The 24,517-nt window shown below is 42.8% G+C and overlaps 2 protein-coding genes across 2 annotated transcripts; both read left to right on the plus strand.

Moving 5' to 3' along the window:
* The first annotated feature begins 4,178 nt into the window (after window positions 1-4,178).
* On the plus strand, window positions 4,179-6,015 carry LOC109882998 (fatty acid-binding protein, liver-type). The gene is made up of 4 exons (XM_020475069.2): window positions 4,179-4,329; window positions 5,142-5,314; window positions 5,648-5,740; window positions 5,924-6,015. Exons 1-4 carry the CDS (start codon window positions 4,263-4,265, stop codon window positions 5,972-5,974), a joined length of 384 nt encoding a protein of 127 aa, XP_020330658.1. The 5' UTR covers window positions 4,179-4,262; the 3' UTR covers window positions 5,975-6,015.
* Window positions 6,016-13,834: 7,819 nt separating this feature from the next.
* Window positions 13,835-19,298, plus strand: LOC109883020 (RING finger protein 37-like). The gene is made up of 7 exons (XM_020475084.2): window positions 13,835-14,025; window positions 15,081-15,148; window positions 15,890-15,991; window positions 16,119-16,852; window positions 16,995-17,767; window positions 17,927-18,118; window positions 18,758-19,298. Exons 1-7 carry the CDS (start codon window positions 13,923-13,925, stop codon window positions 19,027-19,029), a joined length of 2,244 nt encoding a protein of 747 aa, XP_020330673.1. The 5' UTR covers window positions 13,835-13,922; the 3' UTR covers window positions 19,030-19,298.
* Window positions 19,299-24,517: the final 5,219 nt, after the last annotated feature.

Here is a 24,517-nt window from a genome sequence, read left to right on the forward strand (position 1 = left end):
GGTATCAGTCTGGTGTTTTCTGTAATGACCTTAGTGATCACTGTTTTACAGTCTGTGTTTGTAATGGCTGCTCAGTGAAACGACCTGTCCTGATTTGTCATAGACGCTTGCTAAAAAACTTTAATGAGCAAGCCTTCCTTCTTGACCTGGCCTCTGTAAAATGGTATAGAATCAGCTTGATCCACTCTGTCGAAGACACTTGGACCTTCTTTTTTTATATTTTCAGTGGTATTGTTAACAAACACGCCCTCATAAAGAAAAGGAGAATTAAAAGCAGGTTCAACCCCTGGTTCGATCGTGATCTTGCAGAGTTACTCCACCTCAAGAATAGCATTTGGCGAAAGGCTCGGCACACGCATATTCAAGCTGACTTGCTATCTTTCAGGCAAATGAAAAATAAGTGCACTCAGGCTATCCGGAATGCCAAAGTAAGTTACTTTAAGGAGCAGTTTGCTCTCTGTGGGTCTAACCCTAAGGAGTTCGGGAAAACGGTTAAAGACCTGGAGAATAAACCCTCCTCCTCACAGCTGCCCATGTCCCTGAATGTTGATGATGTGGTTATTACTGACAAGAAGAACATGGCTGAGCTCTTTAATCACCATTTCATTAAGTCAGGATTTCTATTTGACTCAGCCATTCCTCCTTGCCCGTCCAACATTTCCTCATCTCCCACCCCTTCTAATGCGACTATCCCCGATGCTATTCCATAATTTCCCCTGCCCCGCAACAAGGTTTCTCCCTGCAGTCACTGAGTCCGAGGTGCAAAAGGAGCTCCTTAAACTTGACCCCCCCAAAAAATCTGGGTCAGATGGTTTAGACCCTTTCTTCTTTAAGGTTGCTACCCCTATAATTGCCAAGCCTATCTCCAACCTTTTTAACCTGTCTCTCCTTTCTGGGGAGGTTCCCATTGCTTGGAAGGAAGACACAGTTCATTCTTTATTTAAAGGGGGGGGGGGGATCAAGCTGATCCTAACTGTTATAGGCCTATTTCTATGTTGCCCTGTTTATCAAAAGTGTTGGAAAAACAGTCAATAATCAACTGACTGGCTTTCTTGATGTCTATAGTATTCTCTCGGGTATGCAATCTGGTTTCCGCTCAGGTTATGGATGTGTCACTGCAACCTTAAAGGTCCTGAATGATGTCACCATTGCCCTTGATTCTAAGCAATATTGTGCTGCTATTTATATTGACTTGGCCAAAGCTTTTGATACGGTCGACCATTACATTCTTGTGGGCCGGCTAAGGGGTATTGGTGTCTCTGAGGGGTCTTTGGCCTGGTTTGCTAACTACCTCTCTCAAAGAGTGCAGTGTTTAACTGTGGCTGCCTCAGCCACTGCCTGTCACCAAGGGAGTACCCCAAGGCTCAATCCTAGGCCCCACACTCTTCACAATTTACATCAACAACATAGCTCAGGCAGTAGGAAGCTCTCTCATCCATTTATATGCAGATGATACAGTCTTATACTCAGCTGGCCCCTCCCCAGATTTTGTGTTAAATGCTCTTCAACAAAGATTTCTTAGTGTCCAACAAGCTATCTCTACCCTTAACCTTGTTCTGAATGCCCCTCTTCCCACAGGTGTTATTACTACCTCTGATGGTTTAGAGCTTGAGGTAGTCACCTCATACAAGTACTTGGGAGTATGGCTAGATGGTGCACTGTCCTTCTCTCAGCACATATCACAGATACAGGCTAAAGTTAAATCTAGTCTTGGTTTCCTCTATTGTAATCGCTCCTCTTTCACCCCAGCTGTCAAACTAACCCTGATTCAGATGACCATCCTACCCATGCTAGATTACGGAGACATAATTTATACATCGGCTGGTAAGGGTGCTCTCGAGCGGCTAATGTTCTTTACCATTCGGCCATCAGATTTGCCTCCAATGCTCCTTATAGGACACATCACTGCACTCTATACTCCTCTGTAAACTGGTCATCTCTGTATACCCGTCGCAAGACCCACTGGTTGATGCCTATTTATAAAATCCTCTTCGGACTCACTCTCCACTATCTGAGATATCTAGTGCAGCCCACATCCTACACATACAACACCTGTTCTGCCAGTCACATTATGTTAAAGGTCCCCAAAGCACACATATCCCTGGGTCACTCCTCTTTTCAGTTCGCTGCAGCTAGCGACTGGAAGGTGCTGCAACAAACACTCAAACTGGACAGTTTTATTTCAATTTCTTCATTCAAAGACTCAATCATGGACACTCTTACTGACAGTTGTGGCTGCTTTGTGTGATGTATTGTTGTCTCTACCTTCTTGAACTTTGTGCTGTTGACTGTGCCCAATAATGTTTGTACCATGATTTGTGCTGCTACCATGTTGTGTTGCTACCATGTTTCTGTCATGTTGTGTTGCTACCATGCTGTTGTCATGTGTTGCTGCCTTGCTATGTTGTTGTCCCAAGTCTCTCTTTATGTAGTGTTGTGTTGTCTCTAATGTTGTAATATGTGTTTTGTCCTATATTTATATTGTATTCATTTATTTATTTTAATGCCAGGCCCCCGTCCCCACAGGAGGCCTTTTTCCTTTTGGTAGGCCGTCATTGTAAATAAGAATTTGTTCTTAACTGACTTGCCTAGTTAAATAAAGGTTAAATAAATACTACAATACCCAGTTCAAAGGCACATAAATCTTGTGTCTTGCCCATTCACCCTCTGAATGGCACACATACACAATCCATGTCTCATGGCTAAACAGTCCTTCTCTAACCTGTGTCCTCCCCTCCATCTACACTGATTGAAGTGAATTTAACAAGTGACATCAATAAGGGATCATATTCACCTGGATTCACCTGGTCAGTCTGTCATGGAAAGAGCAAGTGTTCCTCGTGTTTTGTATACTCAGTGTAGTTTTGTGGTTTTATATTTGTTATTATTTCAGTTTTTTATTTTAAATTTAGTTTCAGTTTTTAGACCTGATTTGCTGGTTTTTATTTAGTTTTAGGTCTATACAAATACATCTTTAGTTGTTCTATTATTTTTGGTTTTAGTGTTAGGGACAGAAAGTATGTGTGGGAGCATAGGAGGGGCCATTTGTGTTATATACTGTAGTTATGTGTGATTTTTGGGATGTCTCTTGCCACTGGGGCCGGGGGACAGGTGGGGGGGTCAGGTCATAGGTTACTTTAGGTTAGGTTTAAATTGTAAAGCCAATCTCGATGTAACTTGGATTTAAAATCAATGTTTACACCAATCCAATGCTTTAAAAACAATATATACACATGCCAGTGGAGGCTGCTGAGGGGAGGACGACTCATAATAAAACCATGTGTTTGATGTATTTGATACCATTTGTAACGGATCTCGTCCTCCTCTTCTGAGGAGGAGAAGCGAGAAGGATCGGAGGACCAAAACGCAGCGTGGTAAGTGTCCATAATGTTTATTTTAAAACATAAACTGAACACTACGAAAATACAAAACAATAAACGTGAAATGAACAAAACAGTCCCGTGTGGCGACAAACACTGACACGGAAGACAAACACCCACAATCCAAAACTGAAACCCAGGCTACCTAAATATGATAGTACAAATGGTGCACACTGTAAAAAAGCCAACTTAACCAATTGCTTAATCAGCATTGTTCTGTGAGTTGGGTGGACTTCAGAAGGACGAGACATTGAGCTAATGGGTGAACGTTTGTTCACTCAACAAACGTTGCTCACAGTGAGCTGAATGTATAAACACTCGTTGAGTTTAATTACAATCTAATGTTTGTCTTTGGAAGGCAACACTGTATGTTGGTTCAGCTATATTTCCAAATGTGAAACAAACTCACAATCCTATAGCAGCTGTTTGCCTTACAATTGTACATTGGTTCAACTTTTTTACAGTGCAGGGAGTCAAATAAACATCTCAACTCAATCAACTCAAAGTGCAGGTGTAGCCTAGTTCAACTTCAACACAGGTGGTTAGGGAGATAAAGTCAAGTTGAATTTGAAATGTGTTGATTGATCCATATACTTGTATTACAATGATGAGACTGCTTATCATTTTTCTAAGGAGTCGAGGAGGCCTTGTTTACCAAAACAGATCAACGATCACTCACACCGCCAAAGTAGAAGAAGAGAGGATGAGGAGGGGAGTACAATAAAGTTGACCATTGCGATGTAGATTAGTTGCCCTTGACTGATATGAGGGGGAGGGGTACTCAATTGTAGACACCTTTAGTTAGTTAATGATTGCAGGGGTGCCTAGATGAGGGTATAAAGACAAGCAGGGAGCTGTGGTTGTCTCTACCTTATAGTCACCATGTCTTTCTCAGGGAAATACCAGCTGGAGACACATGACAACTTTGAGCCTTTCATGAAGGCTATTGGTAAGTCTTGCTGTTGTTTGTACATGTGTGACGTGATTAGACTTGGTGTTAATTTCAGATGTTGTAGTCCTTTCAGTAATGATGTTCAATGGTGATTGCTGATACAGCGGTTAATCGAGTAGCAAACAAAGCTTGCACAGATTCCTTGGACACTGAGCAGAAGTGATAATTAAGACTTACTCCACTCTGCCACCAGGATGGGTTTTTTTTGTAACTCATGCAAAGGGGTTCAATTTAGTCTATTCAAAGGGAACAAGCACTCATTAGAATCAGGTGTGGCCAATTATAGGGCAAGGTTCACACACTTAACAAGAGGATGCAGTTTTGTTGACTGCTGAGATCCGCATGTTTTTTCTTAGAACGTTACTCATTTTAATATTTTGAGAACATGACTTCAAATAGAATTGAGAATCTACAGAACATTATGCTGGACTACTGTTATTCCCACAGGTGAATGTTCAGGTTTGCTGAACAACTTGAATGTTTCCAATGTCATGAGTTTAACATTGCCTTAAATTAAAGGTTTGAACTTTCAGGACATGTTCTGATAAAGTAAGGAAATGCCAAGAAATGTTCCTTAAATGTGCTGACTGTTCCTAAGCAGTTCTGCACATTAACAGAACGTTCTATGCAAAATGGCTCTAACAAACCTATGCCTCTCAGAACGTTAAGCGCTAGCTGACGCATTTAATTTTTGTTTCCATATTTTTAAATGAGTTTTGCTTCAGTAGTAATTTAGTGTTCATGTCTGATTTCTCTAACTTTTGGTGTATATAAAACACAATTCATGACTCTCTCACTCATGCATGTAGGTCTCCCTGATGAGCTTATCCAGGAGGGCAAAGACATCAAGAGCATCTCTGAGATTGAGGAGACTGGAGACCACTTCAAGGTGACTGTCACCACAGGGACAAAGATCCTCACCAACTCCTTCACCCTTGGCCAGGAGACGGAGCTCGAGACGCTGACCGGGGAGAAGGTCAATGTAGGTGGCATGTCACAACCCAACCATGAGTTTCATACATGTAGCCTGGGTTTATCCATCTCCTTTCATATTCCTCCCCCCCCACCCCCCCACCCACACACACTCACTCGTATGTGGGCTGACTGATGTTCTTTGGTAGAGAATCTGCTCTCCACAATAACTGGGCTCAGTTTGAACTTTATAGCAGTTTACATAATCAACTCACACCTGTTGCACACAGTCAAATGTTTTCTCCATATATGGCCATCTGTATTAGGCCTGATAAATTGGCGCTAGTTGACCGTGAACATGCCTATCAGATCTAACATTAAACCGTGCTCTACTGTTTCCCAGTCTGTGGTGATGAGGGAAGGTAACAAGCTGAAGGTCTCCCTGAAGGGGATCGATTCTGTCACAGAACTGGCAGATGCAAACACCCTCGTCAATGTGAGTCCGGGGCTTATGGATTGGGGGGTGGAGGGGAAACTAAATGACACTATTTCAGGGTTAATTTATAAGGATTGTCTTTGCTGCCCCCTATGTTCTAATTACAGCTGAAGCCTGCTCTACTGGGGTAGAATTACTGAGTAATGATTAAATGGATCTAGTACATGCTCTTTCTCTTTTCAGACCATGACTGTAGCGGGCATTACTTACAAGAGGATCAGCAAACGAATATGATGATCTACTGCACTGTTTGGATTAATAAAATGTGAAAGCAATGTTCTGGTCTCAAAATATTATTTACATGGGTAGAACTTCAGGGAAATTGAGGTTCTGCAAAAAAGTTTCCATCTGAGTTGGAAGAATGTGACTTAACTCAGTGGGATACAATAGCAAAGTTCATTTAAACGGTATATGCTGCCCAACATATTTCTAAACAATTAATGTGATTACTTAAAATTACATTTTAGCCCAGCAGTATATAAATTAAGGCTTTGCTTTCACTAGTTTCTCACTAGTGTAGCTGACACTTGGCTGAAGGTGAGGGTGACTGATTTCCCAGGTATGGTGGGTGAGGAGTAATGACTGTATGGGTTGATGCCTCTGACAATATCTGTGACCTCATCTCCAGGTATATACTGTTAGGTCAGTACTTCTGCTGGTGGTTTGTTTCTTGACGCCTGCTTCATTTGTCTTGTTCCTGCTCATTTGCTAGTTCTTCAGGGACTCCTGCATGTGTATTCTCAACTCATCTCGGTCTGCAAAGCATGGTGGGATCATGTCAGAGGCATTTCAGTCTTGCAGGTTGTCCCGTGTGTTTCATGTCTCACTTCCAGATCTTTGCTGGGATGTGTCGGTTCTCTGCAGGTTGACATGCCAGTACGCCCCCCCCAGTCCCATGTTTCACGTACTGATAATTCCTGAATTTGTCCTTAAGCACAAATTGCTTTTAATGGTTTACATCCCTGTTAGTAAGCATTAATACTTTAGCCAAGATAATCCAGCCATCTGTTTTGGCATAGCAAGATACTGATTTAAAGACATGATCATTACACAGTTCCACCTTGCGCTGGGGAGAAAAGCCACTCAAGTGCTTTTTTCTTTTGTCACAGCGCCAAGGATGTCTCTCGTTCAGGGAGCTTGCAATTTGCATGCCTACTGCAGGAAGGGCCACCAGTGGTTGACAGGATTTAATGTTAGTAGAAATTATTTTTAAAGAACTCTACAGTGTGTCGAACCGGTCTCCCCACCGCAGACTGTGTACCCACGCCAGCCCTCCACATCCGGCTTTACCTACGGGATTATCTGAGAAATGCCACCCGGGCAGCTGATGAAACTGGGTTTGCAGAACTGATACATTTCTGGTCAAATCGTCTTGCGGAAGCTCATCTGCATGGTCGTCGTCGTGACCAGGGTCTTGACCTAACTGCAGTTCGATGTCATCGCAGACTTCAATTAGGCAAATGCTCAATTTCACTGGCACGCTGGAGAAGTGTCCTCTTCACGGGTTTATCAGCGGTTTGCTGACGTAAACAGAGTGCCCCATGTTGGCGGTGGGTTTAGGGTATGGGTGTGCAAAAGCTACGGACAAAAACAATTGCATTTAATCTATGGCAGTTTGAATGTGCAGAAATACCATGGCCTGGAGGATGTCGTTCAATTTATCCGCCATCACCTCATGTTTCTGCAAGAACGCAAGCCCCCATGTTGCAAGGATCTGTACACAATTCCTGGAAGCTGAAAATGTCCCAAGATTCTCAATCCGGGACAATTGACAGCTGCCTCTGAGAACCATACTAGGCCGACCTCAAAAACCAACACAGACTGCCCACCCAACTCACACCCTGACCATACTATAACAGAACTATGGTCAGAACGTGACACCATTCCAACTATTCCGCTCCAGCCATTACCACGAGCCGGTCCTTCCCTAATGAGGGTGCCACCAACCTGTGATACATGCATACATACATACAGTTGAAGTCGGAAGTTTACATACACTTAGGTTGGAGTCATTTACTAGTTTTCAAACACTCCACAAATTTCTTGTTAACAAACTATAGTTTTGGCAAGTACAACAATTGTTTACAGACAGATTATTTCACTTATAATTCACTGTATCACAATTCCAGTGGGTCAGAAGTTACCATACACTAAATTGACTGTGCCTTTAAACAGCTTGGAAAATTCCAGAAAATTATGTCATGGCTTTAGAAGCTTCTGATACGCTAATTGACATCATTTGAGTCAATTGGAGGTGTACCTGTGGATGTATTTCAAGGCCTACCTTCAAACTCAGTGCCTCTTTGCTTGACATCATGGGAAAATCAAAATAAATCAGCCAGGACCTCAGAAAAAAATGGTAGACCTCCACAAATCTGGTTCATCCTTGAGAGAAATTTCCAAATGCCTGAAGGTTCCACGTTCATCTGTACAAACAATAGTACTCAAGGATAAACACCATGGGACCACGCAGATGTCATATCGCTCAGGAAGGAGAGGCGTTCTTTCTCCTAGAGATGAACATACTTTGGTGCGAAAAGTGCAAATCAATCCAAGAACAGCAAAGGACCTTGTGAAGATGCTGGAGGAAACAGGTACAAAAGTATCTATATCCACAGTAAAACAAGTCCTATATTGACATAACCTGAAAGGCCACTCAGCAAGGAAGAAGCCACTGCTCCAAAACCACCATAAAAAAGCCAGACTTTGGTTTGAAACTGCACATGGGGACAAAGATCTTACTTTTTTGGAGAATTATGACAGGGGGAGGATTGCAAGCTAACAAACACCATCCCAACCATGAAGCACTGGGGTGGCAGCATCATGTTGTGGGGGTGCTTTGCTGCAGGAGGGACTGCTGCACTTCACAAAATAGATGGCATCCTGAGGGAGGAGAATTATGTGGATATATTGAAACAACATCTCAAGGCATCAGTCAAGAAGTTAAAGTTTGGTCGCAAATGGGTCTTCCAAATGGACAATGACCCCAAGCATACAGTGCCTTGCGAAAGTATTCGGCCCCCTTGAACTTTGCGACCTTTTGCCACATTTCAGGCTTCAAACATAAAGATATAAAACTGTATTTTTTTTGTGAAGAATCAACAACAAGTGGGACACAATCATGAAGTGGAACGACATTTATTGGATATTTCAAACTTTTTTAACAAATCAAAAACTGAAAAATTGGGCGTGCAAAATTATTCAGCCCCCTTAAGTTAATACTTTGTAGCGCCACCTTTTGCTGCGATTACAGCTGTAAGTCGCTTGGGGTATGTCTCTATCAGTTTTGCACATCGAGAGACTGACATTTTTTCCCAATTCCTCATTGCAAAACAGCTCGAGCTCAGTGAGGTTGGATGGAGAGCATTTGTGAACAGCAGTTCCAAAGTTGTGGCAAAATGTCTTCAGGACAACAAAGTCAAGGTATTGGAGTGGCCAACACAAAGCACTGACCTAAATCCTATAGAACATTGTGGGCAGAACTGAAAAAGTGTGTGCGAGCAAGGAAGCCTATAAACCTGTGGACGTCTACCCGAAATGTTTGACCCAAGATAAACAATTTAAAGACAATGCTACCAGATACTAATTGAGTGTATGTAAACTTCTGACCCACTGGGAATGTGATGAAAGAAATAAAAGCTGAAATAAATCATTCTCTCTACTATTATTCTCTACTATTATACTATTATTCTGACAAGTGGGATCCTAACTGACCAAAGACAGGGAATTTTTACTAGGATTAAATGTCAGGAATTGTGAAAAACTCAGTTTAAATGTATTTGGCTAAGGTGTATGTAAACTTTCGACTTCAACTTTACATACATACCAATGGAGGCTGGTGGTGGGAGCTATAGGAGGACGGGCTCATTGTAATGGCTGGAATGGAATAATTGGAACGGTATCAAACATATAGAAACCACATTTGACTCTGTACCATTTATTCCAGTCCAGCCATTACAATAAGCCTGTCCTCCTATAGCTCCTCCCACCAGCCTCCACTGATACATACATACATACAGTACATACATACATACATACATACAGTGGCAAGAAAAAGTATGTGAACCCTTTGTAATTAAATGGATTTCTGCATAAATTTGACCTAAAATTTGATCTTCATCTAAGTCACAACAATAGACAAACAATGTGCTTAAACCAATAACACACAAATTATTGTGTTTTTCTTGTCTACTTTGAATACATAATTTAAACAATCACAGTGTAGGTTGGAAAAAGTATGTGAACCCCTAGGCTAATGACTTCTGCAAAAGCTAATTGGAGTCAGGAGTCAACTAACCTGGAGTTGAATCAATAAGACGAGATTGGATTTTGGTTAGAGCTGCCCAACCCCATGAGATATTCACAAAATTTGAGTTTGCTATTCACAAGAAGCATTACCTGATGTGAACCATGCCTCGAACAAAAGAGATCTCAGAAGACCTACGATTAAGAATTGTTGCCGTGCATGAAGCTGGAAATGGTTACAAAGTATCTCTAAAAGTCAGTCCACGGCAAGACAAATTGTCTATAAATGGAGAAATTTCAGCACTGTTGCTACTCTCCCTAGGAGTGGCCATCCTGCAAAGATGACTGCAAGAGCACAGCGCAGAATGCCCAATGAGGTTAAGAAGAATCCTAGAGTGTCAGCTAAAAACGTACAAAAATCTCTGGAAGATGCTAACATCTCTGTTGACGAGTATACAATACGTAAAACACTAATCAAGAATGGTGTTCTTGGGAGGACATCATGGAAGAAGCCACTGCTGTCCAAAAAAAAACATTGCTGCACATCTGAAGTTTGCAAAAGAGCACCTGGATGTTCCACAGCGCTACTGGCAAAATATTCTGTGGACAAACTAAAGTTGAGTTGTTTGGAAGGAACACACAACACTATGTGTGGAGAGAAAAAAAAGGCACAGCACACCAACATCAAAACCTCATCCCAACTGTAAAGTATGGTGGAGGGAGCGTCATGGTTTGGGGCTGCTTTGCTGCCTCAGGGCATGGACAGCTTGCTATCATCGACGGAAAAATGAATTCCCAAGTTTATCAAGACATTTTGCAGGAGGCAATATGTCTGCCAATTGAAGCTCAACAGAAGTTAGGTGATGCAACTAGACAACAACCCAAAGACAGAAGTAAATCAACAACAGAATGGCTTGAACAGAAGAAAATACCCCTTCTGGAGTGGCCCAGTCAGTTCTGACCTCAACCCGATTGAGATGCTGTAGCTTGACCTCCAGTGAGCGGTTCACACCAGACATCCCAAGAGTATTGTGGAACTGAAACAGTTTTGAAAAGAGGAATAGTCCAAAATTCCTCCTGAACGTTGTGCAGGTCTGATCTGCAACTACAGAAAGCATTTGGTGAAGGTTATTGCTGCCAAAGGAGGGTCAACCTGTAATTAAATCCAAGGGTTCACATACTTTTTCCAACCTGTACTGTGAATGTTTACAACGTGTGTTCAATAAAGACATGACATGTTTTAATTGTTTGTATGTTCTTAGTTTAAGCAGACTATGTTTGTCTATTGTTGTGACTTAGATGAAGATCAGATAACATTTTATGACCAATTTATGCAGAAATCCAGGTAATTCTAAAGGGTTCACATAATTTTTCTTCCCACTGTACTTACATACAGGCTTATACTACAGACTTGTGTTCTGACCTGACAGTAAGAAAAATATAGTTAGCTACCTAGCTTTTTCCCCCGCTGTTAGCTAGTGATAGCTAATGTAAAAAAAAAAACTACAACTGAACATAATTCATGATGATTTTATTTTTGAAGTCAAAGATAATAATTTAAGTATAGTTTTGTTAATAATTTTATTTCCGTTTACAAAAAATATAAGAATTGAAGCTTACCAGTCAAGGCCATGTCAATATCAGCAGTTTTCTGGCAGGAAAACTAGCATCCACCTTTATAATATGTGCCATTTAGAAGAGGCTTTTTTACATTTGAGTCATTTAGCAGACACTCTTATCCAGAACGACTTACAGCAGTGAGTGCATATATTTTCCGTACTGGTCCCCCTTGACAATCAAGCACAACTCTGGCCTCGCAAGTACCATGCTCTACCAACTGAGCCACATGGGACCCAAAGCAACTTACAGACATGCCTACATTTATTTTAGGTAGGGAAGAGTGGGGTAAATTGAGCCATTTTTTTACATTCAGCATAACTCGGTCAATCAATCAATCAAATGTATTTATAAAGCCCTTCTTACATCAGCTGCTGTCACAAAGTGCTGTACAGAAACCAAGCCTAAAACCCCAAACAGCAAGCAATGCAGGTGTAGAAGCACAGTGGCTAGGAAAAACTCCCTAGAAAGGTCAGAACCTAGGAAGAAACCTAGAGAGGAACCAGGCTATGAGGGGTGGCCAGTCCTCTTCTGGCTGTGCCAGGTGGAGATTATAACAGAACATGGCCAAGATGTTCAAATGTTCATAGATGACCAGCAGGGTCAAATAATAATAATCACAATGGTTGTCGAGGGTGCAACAGGTCAGCACCTCAGGAGTAAATATCAGTTGGCTTTTCATAGCCGATCATTCAGAGTATCTCTGCCGCTCCTGCTGTCTCTATAGAGTTGAAAACAGCAGGTCTGGGACAGGTAGCACGTCCAGTGAACAGGTCAGGGTACCATAACCACAGGCAGAACAGTTGAAACTGGAGCAGCAGCACGGCCAGGTGGACTGGGGACAGCAAGGAGTCATCAGGCCAGGTAGTCCTGAGGCATGGTCCTAGGGCTCAGGTCCTCCGAGAGAGAGAAAGAAAGAAAGAAAAAAAGAAAAAGAAAGAAAGAAAGAAAGAAAGAAAGAAAGAAAGAGAGGAAAAGAGAAAAAAGAGAGAAAGAGAGAGAATACTTAAATTCACACTGGACACCGGATAAGACAGGAGAAATAATCCAGATATAACAGACTGACCCTAGCCCCCCGACACATAAACTACTGACGATAAGCCATCTGGTTAACATTAGTCTACTACATCTAGTCCAAATCCCTATCTCCATCCATGGCTAATTTAGGAAAGGGCCCATTTTAGCTAGCTAGCCACCAGAGGACAATGACACAACGAGATGCAACAATTCAACAAGCTTGGCTTCCCTTGGCAACCATGAATACACACCACAGGTCAAGGGAAATATAGTATTCTTTCTAACAAAGATATGAACATATAGTTAAGGATGTTGTGTATCCCTGGAAATAATCAGAATTCATGTAAACATTAAAAGGTTTGAAAGCATAGCTTGTCCAAAAAAAAGTGGTTCCTTAGCATAACTTAAACTTCCAACTTCGACTATATATATATATATATATATATATATATATATATATATATATATATATATATATATATATATATATATATATAAAACAAGCACCAACGTAAAAATGCCAAGGCCACTCCAGTATGTGTAGACTATCCCTAGTGCATAGCAGAGAAGGCTCTCTGCAGGTCTATATCTATCATTATGGGTTAAGTTGAGTCATGGGACAGACTAAATTAAGCTGCTTACACGTTTTTTAACTTAATGAAGTATTAAAATGACCTTTTAAAACCATTTCCCAAACACAATTCAATGCAATCACAATGCTTTTTTGCCTTTAATACTTTTAAGCAACTTTTAACACAGGCTTAACAAATAACAAACCCAAACTTTTTGGAAACACTTAACATAGGCAGGACCCTGTTCCCCAGTCATAATTATTATTTTTTTACCTAATTTGCTTACCACTTTTCCCATGTGGTTTCTTACTTCACAGACTCCATGAAATGATTACCTTTTCCTAAATATTTGTTAAAATGATTACTTTTGTGTTTGATTCCCTAGAAACAATGGTGGCTCAACTTACACCAATCTCCCCTAGGTGCCATTATCTAATACATCTGTCAAGTTACTGCTGCTATTCTGATGTAAACCTATCTTGCCACATCGAAACAATTAACCATTTAGAATTAAGAAAAATACTTTAATTCATAGCAGAGAAGCTGTAAGAACAGTTTTAACATTGTAGGCCTATCTGCTTTTGGCATCATAGTGCCATACTCAGAGCCATTTTATTAGAACTGTCACAAGGTAGTAGCAATCGTGAAAACAGTTGACGAAGTGAAATTTGTCCCTCTTCTCTTTCCTTACATTATCTAGCTAGCTAGTAGTCAGTGTTTTGGTTAAATGCATGCCAAAGTGGTCCCTCCAGAGAAAAGCTCAAGTGATTGTATCTTCATATATTTCAGACAGTTCGTGTGAGCTCTTCTACGAGAACATTAGCAGGAAGCACGGTAAACTCAGATAGCTTGATAGCCAACTTTCTGCAAGAAGTTGACGTTAGACCGGTTTCTGTAAACAAAACCTAGCTAGCTAGCTAGCGAACGTTCGCTGGCAATTAAGCAACCAACGTTAGCCAGAGAGACCCCATCGTCGGGTCTAGGAAACAACCAATGAAGTACTACCTAACTAGTTGGTTATCTTTAGAGATGAAAGGGCCAACATAAATTACAGAATATTGTCATTAGTCGACCGTTTGTATGTGGAATAGGCTATAATGTGTTCAAATGCTATTATGTAGCTAGCATATATGCCTCTGTAGCGTTATCGAGCTAGCTAACGTGTCTATGTTGTGTTGTGGAGGAATAGCTAGGCTAACTGAACATGACTATATAACTCCAGATAGGCTACTGAATGGCATCATTGTATATATTGTTTCTTTACTGTTATGGCCTTTTTCTTTGTGTTCCATTAGAATGTAGTGTCATCCTCCTTACGATTTATTGGATGTAACATAGTGCTATGAGTTATATTGCTTCCCAAGAGATTGCCTACTTGATTCAAGGAAACAATCATTGTAAATTAATGTGAAACTAAATAAAAGTGCCCCTTTCTAGGACAAGGTCATCTGACCGCTCACAGTGGAGAGAGGTCAAGGGTTATTGCAATTCTGAAGAGAAACAATTTCGTTCAGTTTGTAGCTATTACTGCCTGTATAGAACTTCATTTTGTGTTTATGATTCACAACACACTGGCCTTACTCTTCCCCTTGTCACTGTAAGAAATATTTGCTGTGTAGATGTATGTCTTTTTTTTTTTTACACTGAACAAGAATTTACCTTTAGGGACAATAAATATCTAGGCAATTGAATGGAATTATTCATCATCTCTGTCATACATCCACACACGTGCTGCCCTGTGTGATCAGTAGGGTTGGCACTTGTTTTGCTACGCCTGGTTTAGACTGTTGTCTGAAAGATTTTCATAATTCCACCGAGTAAGTTGGTAACCCTTATGTGGAGAGCAATCTCTAGTGTAGAAGTTAACGTAGATTTTTTTTTTCTTTCAGAAAGTGTGAAGACCATGGTGGTGAATCTCTGCCTGCCACATTTCAAGACCACCATCCAGTGTGACAAGGTACAAAACATTTTACATTGCGTTAGGATTGTATGGACCGGAGCTGACATTATCCCCCCTTCCATGGGTTGTTTTCTAACGTTGGTTCAACGTGTCAGCTAACAATCTGAACAAAGGTTGTATGCTTTATTTAAAAATATATATATATATGATTTAAATTTTTAATGAACTAGGCAAGTCGGGGGGGGGGGTGCTTCTAAGTAATTCTTATAGGAAAAGTTCAGATACTTGCTTTCCTCCTGGGTGCGAACCTGGCATCCAACTGAAAAAGCCACCTTTCCCTTTTGTCTCGTCTCACCCTCTTGTCCTTCTTTAATACATCTGTGGTCATGTTCTGTCTTCTGGGTTTTATGGAGACGAGGAGGAAAAAGAGCTAGGGTGAGAGATGTGCGCTAGAATGAGAGGAAGAGGTTGGGAGGAGAGGGACAAGTGTGGGAGGTTGAATCACAGCTGACCTTGCTCTGTTCCTCGCTTTGTATTATAGGCTGAATGATACTCTCTTGGCTAGTCCTTATTATTCTTCTGGGAGTGAATCTTCAACCTTTTCTCTTTTACCTCTCCCTCTCTCCTTTCATTCTCCACCTCTTTGCCCTTCCTGTCTCCTCTTTCCCTTACCTCACTTTACCCCTCATAACTTCTCTCTTCAACCCTACCCATCTCCTCCTCCTTTCCATCCCTCTCCCCTTCCTCACTCTTCACCCTCCTCTCTCCTCTCTACTTTTCCCACTCTCCCTCATCTAGCTGTGTGCAGATGGGTATGACGTCACCAACCTCCTATCGGCCGACCCAACAGTCCGGAGGCGGGGTTTTAAGCTGGAGTACTTCCTTCGGCCACCCGTTCAGGTGAGCTTACGCTCTAGAATATTTATAGGTTAATCTTAGGACATCACTGTCTTATTCATCATCTCTTTCTAGAGAAGTGGTCATTTTGGGTGTGTTTCTGTCTAATCTTCCCTTTATCTGACCCTAGGTGACACTGCAGTTTGGTTTCCAGGTGGAAGTGTGTCGGGTGGATGTGGAGCTGTGGCCCTGGGGGATGGACCGTGGACAGGCCTGCAAGAGGCTGGAGATCAGCACCAGCTCTGATCCCCCACTCCCTCACAACCACAGCCTAGAGCAGGGCCAAAGTCAGGTCCAACAAGGCCAAGAGAAGGGCCAGCAATGGGATCAAGCCAAGTCCCAATTCAAAGGCCACCAATGGAGCCTCCAGGCCCAACAATGGAGCCTACAAGGCCAGGAGAAGAGCCAGCAATGGGCCCAACGTGGCCAAACTCAGAGTCACACAGACACCAGCCAGGGGGATTTCCGCCTAGTGGGACGCTGTGAACTAAGAGAAGAGACCCATGTCAGTTTCTCCCATCCCTGTTTCCGCCCGCGCCCTCCCTTTCCCTCCCTGCCACCGCCCCCCCGAGAGGGGTGTAGACAAGAGGAGCTGTGGAGCAGGGGGCCGCTCTCACTAGGCTCTGTGAAGCAGCTCCGTGTGTCAGTGCCGTACGGTGCGGGTGCCTCCGCGATGGGGCTCAAGGCACTGGCAGTGTGGGGGCTGCCTTCTCGCTGCTGCCCTCCAGAGGAGGCGGAGAGGGTGAGAATAGCACATGAGAATGCTAGCCTGAGACCAGCGCCACAGCTTAGCCACTTGGCATCGGCGCAGTCTCCACCTGTCGTTCAACCACAGCCACTGTCACAGACGACAACAGCAACTAGGTAAAGTGTGTATTGATTGCTGACTGTTTTCAACACAATATATGATGCCAGGTGAATTGTAATTCTGTTCCACAAGCCAAAGGCAAGATCTCTGGGACGATAATAATGTTCTGTATTTTTCTCGGCCCAACCACCCTCCCAGCCTCCTGCAGGTCCCTGAGGATTTCCTGGACCCCCTGACCCAGGAAGTGATGCTGCTCCCTATGCTGCTGCCCAGCGGAGTGTCTGTGGACAGCTCCACTCTGGAGGAGTACCAGAGGAGGGAAGCTACCTGGGGTCGTGTCCCCAACGACCCCTTCACCGGTGTCCCCTTCATCCCTGAGGCACAGGCTCTCCCCAACCCCCACCTGAAGAGCCGCATTGACCGCTTCCTGCTTCAGACAGGGTTAGAGGTCAGGGAGGGGATGGTGGGGAGGCAGGTTCAGGGGGAGAGTCCGCACACCTCCAGGCTCATACCCCCAGAGAGGACTGGGGACAGTGGGGACTCTGCTGTCACTACTGCTGCTGCTGCTATAGAGTCAGCCAACCACCAGGGTGTACTTAGCAGAAACAGTGGGACACTCACACAGACTACCCAAAAACGTGCAGAAAGTGTAAATACTGAGAGGAGCCACTCTACACAGCAAAGGGGAATCGGAGCTTTTAACAACAGGGTGAAGAATGGGAAGGACCGGTGTGCTGGTAAAGTTGGTCATAAAGAAGGGGTAGTGGATAGAGTGAGTCCCCAGGATATAGGACCAGATTTGGGGAGTAGGAGGAAGAGAGAGCTGGAGGTTTGGGCCACTCTGATCCGCTCTAAGGGAAAGGGTGAGCCCACCGCGGCCAAAGCAGCCTCTGCTAGTGCTGGTCACGCCAAGGAGCTACTTCCTGATTCGAAAAGACTAAGAACAGACACAAACTCCACTATCTCCACAGGTAAGTGGTAAACTGGTGTAGACAATTCAAAAAGCTTGAGAGCAAAACATCAAGGCATTCATTCTCTTGCTAGTTCAAAGGCCTTTATTGAAGGTTGGATCTATCAAATATTTGAATGTGTCACTCATGAGAGTTGCTGTGTTATTCCTTTTGTTCCAGCCACCGTTCCCAGCGGTAGCTCCCATGAGCATTGTTCGTCTGCCAGTCTAGACCATGAGCAGCGTTTGTCTGCCAGTCTAGACCAGGCCCTTCTCTCAGCCCTGCAGGGTCGACCCTCCTTTACCTCCTACACCTCCCAAACCCCCCAGGTCCAACACAAACACACAGACACACCCGCTGACACCCCAACAGGTAGGAGCAGCGGCTAGTGGCTGGTATGAATATGGCTAAAATGTATCTTTTCCTCGAAGTAATCACTGATCTGACAAGGAAAAACAATTCAGTGGAATCCTGTTTTTTCTCTTCTCCAATCCCGTTCAGAAAAGTGATTACTTCAATTAAAATGGCTGTAATGCTTTTATAAGGTGTTCCATCAACTTCAGGGTTGAGAGTACGAATGAATGACGGATTAAACTATTGAGTTGACTAGTCATTAGTTGAACAAGTTAGATGGTTAAGTAGTGGGATGTTGCCTAGTTACCAGGGAGAAAGACACTTAAAACATAGAGAGGCAGTCCAACGGCAGGATTTTCAGGCCTACTACACTGTACCAAGGTCTTTCAGTTTGTTATTTTCACCTCCAGTATGTGTGCAGAGATGGGTCAAGATGGGTCTTTCTTTATACTGGATCCTCTGCGACTTGCCATTAAAGCGTTATTTCCATTGCTGTAATTCCTGTAGTTTGTTGATAGCCTTTTTTCAATAATGTTTCAGGTGATGGAGAGTGAATACAGTGGTCTGTGAGAGAGAAAATAAAAAGGAACAGATACTCATTCAAGGTTATATGTACTGCTCAATACGTGTTCTCTTTCTCTCCTTCACCCTCTATAGCTTTTCCTATTTCTCTCCTTCCCCCCCTTCTCTCTCCCCTTCCCTTTCTCTCTCTCCCAGGTGAGAACAGGTGTGGTTCATGTTCCTGCTCTCTGTCCGTCTACTCGACCTCTCCGTCAGCATACCGCCTGCCCTGTGGTCACTTCCTGTGCCGCCCCTGCCTACACAGGAAGTCCCGCCCACTTGTCACCACAGCAATGCCCAATCACATCCTATGTCCCACCTGCAATATCCCTGCCTCTTCCAGTAACATCACACGCGTGCATCACTGAATGAAAAAAGTTGTGGCATTAGCCACTGAACAACCCTACTCACTGAAAACATGTGTGTTGTTAACCACCACCGGACTCCCACTCACTGTACATGCCTGTGCTCTTCACTGCAAATGTGAGGGGTGGACATTGGAGGAAACAGATTACAATGGGACTCTTTATTATCCCTTGGGCCTTGATAAACAAATACACCTGTCTTGTGCTGCCCCTCTACCCCACTCCCCAACAGAAGTCATTAAAACGTTTACAGACTAAACTTCTTAAATGTATGTTTTAGTTTGGTTTGTTAATTGTGATGTGGGTCGTACTTGCACCCAAGTGTCATAACTTAAGGAGAGTGTGTCTCTGTTTCTGCTTTATCTAACTTGTCTTGCTAAACAAGGCAATATTGTAGCGCCACATCCTTTTGTCAGCTGCCGTTGAATAGATTGATCAGAGAGGAGTAGAAAAGTGTGTTCAGTCACAAAGAAAGGTTGGGGGAGATGGAGAATGAGAGAGAACAGAGTGGTCCAAGGTTGCTGTATCTGAGTGGCCAGTACAGAAAAACCTCTTTGCTGATCCCGCCCCCCCTGTTTTCAAGATTCAAAATATAGTCTCAAACATAAAGACAAAAATGTTAATTGACAAGGACTTCATACATAGGTCATTTAAAGCAACTTCATAGGTGACTAGATTTATCCATACTATTCTCCCTCTCATTCTCTTCTCTTCGGCCTTTTCACATTTGGGCAAAAGTCCGTCCTCTCTCCTCCGTGACCCGGAAACTGAAAAGTGGTTGAGGATAGTGTCAATATGATACTAGGTGAACGCGAGAGTGTCTTCCCCCCCTCGATAGCCACCTTTCATCCAGGACAGTCGTGTATCCTACCCGAGTCCTTCGTAGAAGAGTTTTGAAATCTGCCACATCCCGTTTGAATAAGCTATTGTTTTGTAAGAGAAGGACATGTTCATGTTAAAAATGATAAGTAGCATGTTTTTATCTAGAAAATGTATTGCGCAACTAACTTTGTTTTTATAATTTTACACATTTATTTTGGGATCCACCCTGTAAAAGTAATTTGCTTGATGACGCACGAGTGGAGGAGAGTCTCATTTCATATTTTCGTCCACTTTCTCTCAATTTACCTTTTTCAAAAGGAGGTGAGTGAGGATGGAGCAGAGGACGCATGAGTTCAGCTAATCCAGTTGAGGAAAACGCCCTTGCCTTCTCTATTCCTCTCATCCGTCTCATTGTGAGGACCCTTGAGTTGTTTGCTGAAGGCTAAAACACCTCAAATCTCTAGGCAGTCGAAGAGTGAGAGGTAGAGAAAGTGACAGTGAACAGAGTGCTCCCAAGGCTGACGTGTCATTGTGAGGGAACAAAGCAGAACCATGTGCTGAACTGACCACTGGAGGCCTGTACTAGATCAACATCCCTCTGCTCCCTCTCCTCCTTTCTACCATCTCAACTGACAGAAGGAGGCCAGTACAACATGGAACTCGTCTACACCTGTTTATTCAATCCAATTCAGTTGTATACTTTATTTATTTTACAAGGGCCAATTGTGTTATACAAATCTGGGAAGAAAGCTCTGGGCATTTTGTGATCCTGAGGCGAAAGAAACGCACACCCATTTAGGCGAGGTACTGGCAAGCAGAGTAGAACACTATTTAAAAAATTAAGGAAAACCGCACACTCTAGGAGCTCAGATGCAAAAATATTTATGTCCAACATTTCAAAAGACAAGCTGTCTTCATCAGGGTATAATGACACACTCTTGAGATGACTCATTTATATAGTGTCAAAAGAGACACACAGGTGTCTGTAATCATGGCCAGTTGTGGCCTGATATCATTGGTTAATTCTCATATATTAAAATAGCATTCAAAAAACATCAATGGATAGCGTACGATCATAGATACAATTTGGCTACATAAGCCTACAAACATTTACAATAGCAAAATCACAATAATCACAAGAATGGCTTCAGATCGAAGTTTACGTTGAGACCATTTTGTGATCCCCACACCGCAATCCTTACAAAGTATAGGAGTTAGGAAGTTGAGGTTGCAAGGGCAACGTAAAGCTGGACAAGTGTCTTGTTCTCTGTAATGAGTGGCTTGGCAGACAGCAATGTTGGTGTTCTTTCTCTCTCTCTCACTGACACTCATTTTTGGGGTTATATGGGTAGAATTGGATATATATATATATATTTTAAACATGCTCTCACATGTAAACCTTCCTTTGAACCACCTCAACCACATACACTTGAAAGTATAGCAGAATGAGGTACTGTACTTATAATGTATAGTCCTGTTTTTACGAAGGTATCTTGAAATGATTTTCTACTTATCAGAGGACCAGCCTCAACTCCCTATTACTCTCAGGAAGATAACAAGAACACAGTTACCCTCCTACTAAGCATCTTTTGTCCTTTTGTATTTCTGAACAATCTGCCTGCTTAATTTCATTTGCTATTTACAAGTTAATCAGCAACATAATGACAGTTTATAAGAAGAACACAAACCTAAGCATGCATCAAGACACTCGTCTAGAATACAATAATTAATCTGGTCATTTAAATGTCAGCTTGAGATGCAAATCTATATTGGCAGACATGTTTTGCTTCTTCAGTCATCAATAAATAGAAACACATCTCGAAGGGAAACTTATTTGTCACATTGTCCATGGAACACGTTCGCTGTGATATCATGTTTAAGTCTGTTCTACCTCTTGGACTTTTCTTTCCACATCATGTAAAGTAGTGTATTAAGGAACACTTTAGAAATATGCCATATAAATACCTAAACAATGATTATGCAATGATATTTTGTTCAAATAAAACCATACCCCCCACTGGGCACAGACGTTAATTCAACGTCTATTCCACATTGCTTCAAATGACGAGGAAACGACGTTGATTCAACCAGTGTATGCCCAGTGGGTTGCTTTCATGCCACCTAGCTAGCTGCCACATACAGGTACTAGTATGTACCAGGTACTAGTATGTAACTAGCTGTCACTAGTTACCACAGCCACAACGTTATAAACCTGCCTATTTCTACAATAGATTTTCTTAAAATGTGATTTTAAACCTAAACTTCACCACACTGCTGACCTTATGCCTAACTTTAAATTAAGACCAAAAAGCTAATGTTTGTTTTCATGAACTTTTACGATAGCCCATTTTGACTGTGTGGCTGTGGTAACTAGATGTGAGACTCAATGAATGGCCAAAGCCATCGATAACGTTTTTCCGTTCATATGTGAAGACTCAATAGCGCAGGAGAGGAAGAAGCGAAGCGAGAGGTTGTACATAGGCCAAAATCTGTCCGCAAAAATAAACCCACAAAGTGAGGAAGTTTTGTATGGAGGTCAATGAGTGTCGAATTTGGTCAACGAAGCATATACTTACTAATTTGCTATGTGGGGGTTATTTCGTAACGGTTAGGGTGTTACGAATGCACTGATAAAACAGGACGCACGTGGAATTTCGGCAACTTTAAAAATAAAAAATGATATCGGAGGTGTGCCTGTTGTCATAGAGCTAGATAGAGGACTCATCGGGGATATAATCCACTTTAGCATGGACATTGCCATTGAGGGATTGCACCATTTTAAAGTTGTCAACTGTGCGGGAATGAAGAAGAAAATGGACTACTTTAAAATGGAGATAGCCTCAATGGCGCTGTCAATGCTGTTACAGACACTATAATGGCACAGATACAAAGATATCTCTATTACCCGTTGTTCACACACGTATCTGGCCTCTCATTTGCTAGAACAGCCTTTCTTAAAGTATGGGTCGACGTGTTAGAGTAAATGTATAATTATTTAATTAATTACGTGAATATTTTTTGACCAAGAACAACAGCGCTCTTGTTTTGCGCTCTCTGCTTAGCGGTGTCAGCTGCGCGAGTGGGAGGGAGATACCCGTGTACTTCGCGGTTTACCAGATATTTTTTCTGCAGTTTCCTTGAAGATCACTCCGCGACCCAGCCAATGACTTGTCATTCCCACTCGCCGCTGCCTAAAATTTGACTGGGCTCAATCGCCATGAAACGCAAATACAGCGATGAGTTCCTCTCTGTTCGTTTCATACGAAATTTGAGAAGTAACAAGGAGCGCCCACAGTGTGTTTTGTGTTGGGAAGTGCTTAGTAATGAGTCTCTCAAAACGAACTAATTAAAACGACACGCCCTGATCAAACATCCACAGCATGACCAGGGTTAGAGGTTGTTACTGAGTGAGTGAACGAATGAAGGGTGGGGAGGGCCAGAGGGGTGTGTGTGTGCGTGGAGAGAGTGCTGCGGCAGAGGCAGCTGTGTCAAGGAGTAGTTGCAGCACATCGTGACAACGTTTTACCATTTGTAGCTAGGCTATTTAGATTTGTTATTATGGAGACACACTTTTTTCCGTATAACATTAACGCGCTAGAACCGATAACGGCGACAAATCATTGGAAAATGACTCTTTAGATAAATTCGCTCTGAAATAACATGTTGGCCTTTTTCAGGGGCTATAATATAGGCTACCTGCATCTAGCTCAGCAAACCATGACAAAGTTGAATTACAATTTTAAACCCAGATGTTAGTCAGTATGCCTAGCCAATGCCTATTGATATAAGTAAATCTCGCAAATAGGCCATTAATAACGGTTTGTTATCTTAACATCTGGCACAATTGCCAGAAAAGCTCCCAGGAAAACACAGAATTTCTCATTTGGGTCCCAGGTTGAAAAGGTTTAAGAACCCCTGGGCTAGAATGGTCCCACCAGATCTCGCCTAGTCCAGCTTGCCTTCCATTTGTGAGGACATGTATTTCCATTGTTTAACCTTGTTCACATTGCAGGCCTTAATGCTCAAATCAGTTTTGTTTTTCTAATCTGTTTTGGAATACTGACTGTCCAAACAGAAAGTTACAAGTGACTGTTCAGACAGCCGTCATTTGCTGACATAGCTACGCTAATTGTCATTGTAACGATGGGTGTGTGTGCAGTAGTTTACGCTGATTGGTCGGTGCTCGTGCTTCCTACTCAGAAGTTATGTAGCAAGCTAAGGTGACAATGCCTGCCATAGACTTTTCCCAGTTGCTTTGCATGTTCAAAATCATAGTGTAAGAACACAAGGGGCCTCACGAGTGGCACAACGGTCTAAAGCAGTGCTTGAGGCGTCACTACAGACCCATGTTCGAGCCCAGGCTGTGTCACAGCCAGCCGTGACCGGGAGACCCATGAGGCGGTGCACAATTGGCCCAGCGTCGTCCGAGTTAGGGGAGGGTTTGGGTTTTGGAATTCCTTGTCCTATAACGCTCTAGCGACTCCTTGTGGCGCCTGCAACTGACTCCGGTCGCCAGCTGGACGGTGTGTCCTCCGACACATTGGTACAGCTGGCTTCCGGGTTAGCGAGCAGTGTGTCAAGAAGCGGTGCGACTTGGCAGGGTCGTGACGTATGGCTCTCCAACTTCACCTCTCCTGAGTCCGTAGGGGAGTTGCAGCAATGGCACAAG

The sequence above is a fragment of the Oncorhynchus kisutch genome, linkage group LG3 (genome assembly GCF_002021735.2).
Source record: "Oncorhynchus kisutch isolate 150728-3 linkage group LG3, Okis_V2, whole genome shotgun sequence".
Taxonomy (NCBI): Eukaryota; Metazoa; Chordata; class Actinopteri; order Salmoniformes; family Salmonidae; genus Oncorhynchus; species Oncorhynchus kisutch.

Bases quoted from the DNA above. Each gene is read 5' to 3' on its own strand.
- LOC109882998 (XM_020475069.2), top strand. From the start codon at position 4,263: ATGTCTTTCTCAGGGAAATACCAGCTGGAGACACATGACAACTTTGAG. The intron at 4,330-5,141 runs GTAAGTCTTGCT...TCATGCATGTAG, and splicing joins GCCTTTCATGAAGGCTATTG to GTCTCCCTGATGAGCTTATC. The intron at 5,315-5,647 runs GTAGGTGGCATG...ACTGTTTCCCAG, and splicing joins TGACCGGGGAGAAGGTCAAT to TCTGTGGTGATGAGGGAAGG.
- LOC109883020 (XM_020475084.2), top strand. From the start codon at position 13,923: ATGCCAAAGTGGTCCCTCCAGAGAAAAGCTCAAGTGATTGTATCTTCA. The intron at 15,992-16,118 runs GTGAGCTTACGC...ATCTGACCCTAG, and splicing joins TCCTTCGGCCACCCGTTCAG to GTGACACTGCAGTTTGGTTT. The intron at 18,119-18,757 runs GTAGGAGCAGCG...CACCCTCTATAG, and splicing joins ACCCGCTGACACCCCAACAG to CTTTTCCTATTTCTCTCCTT.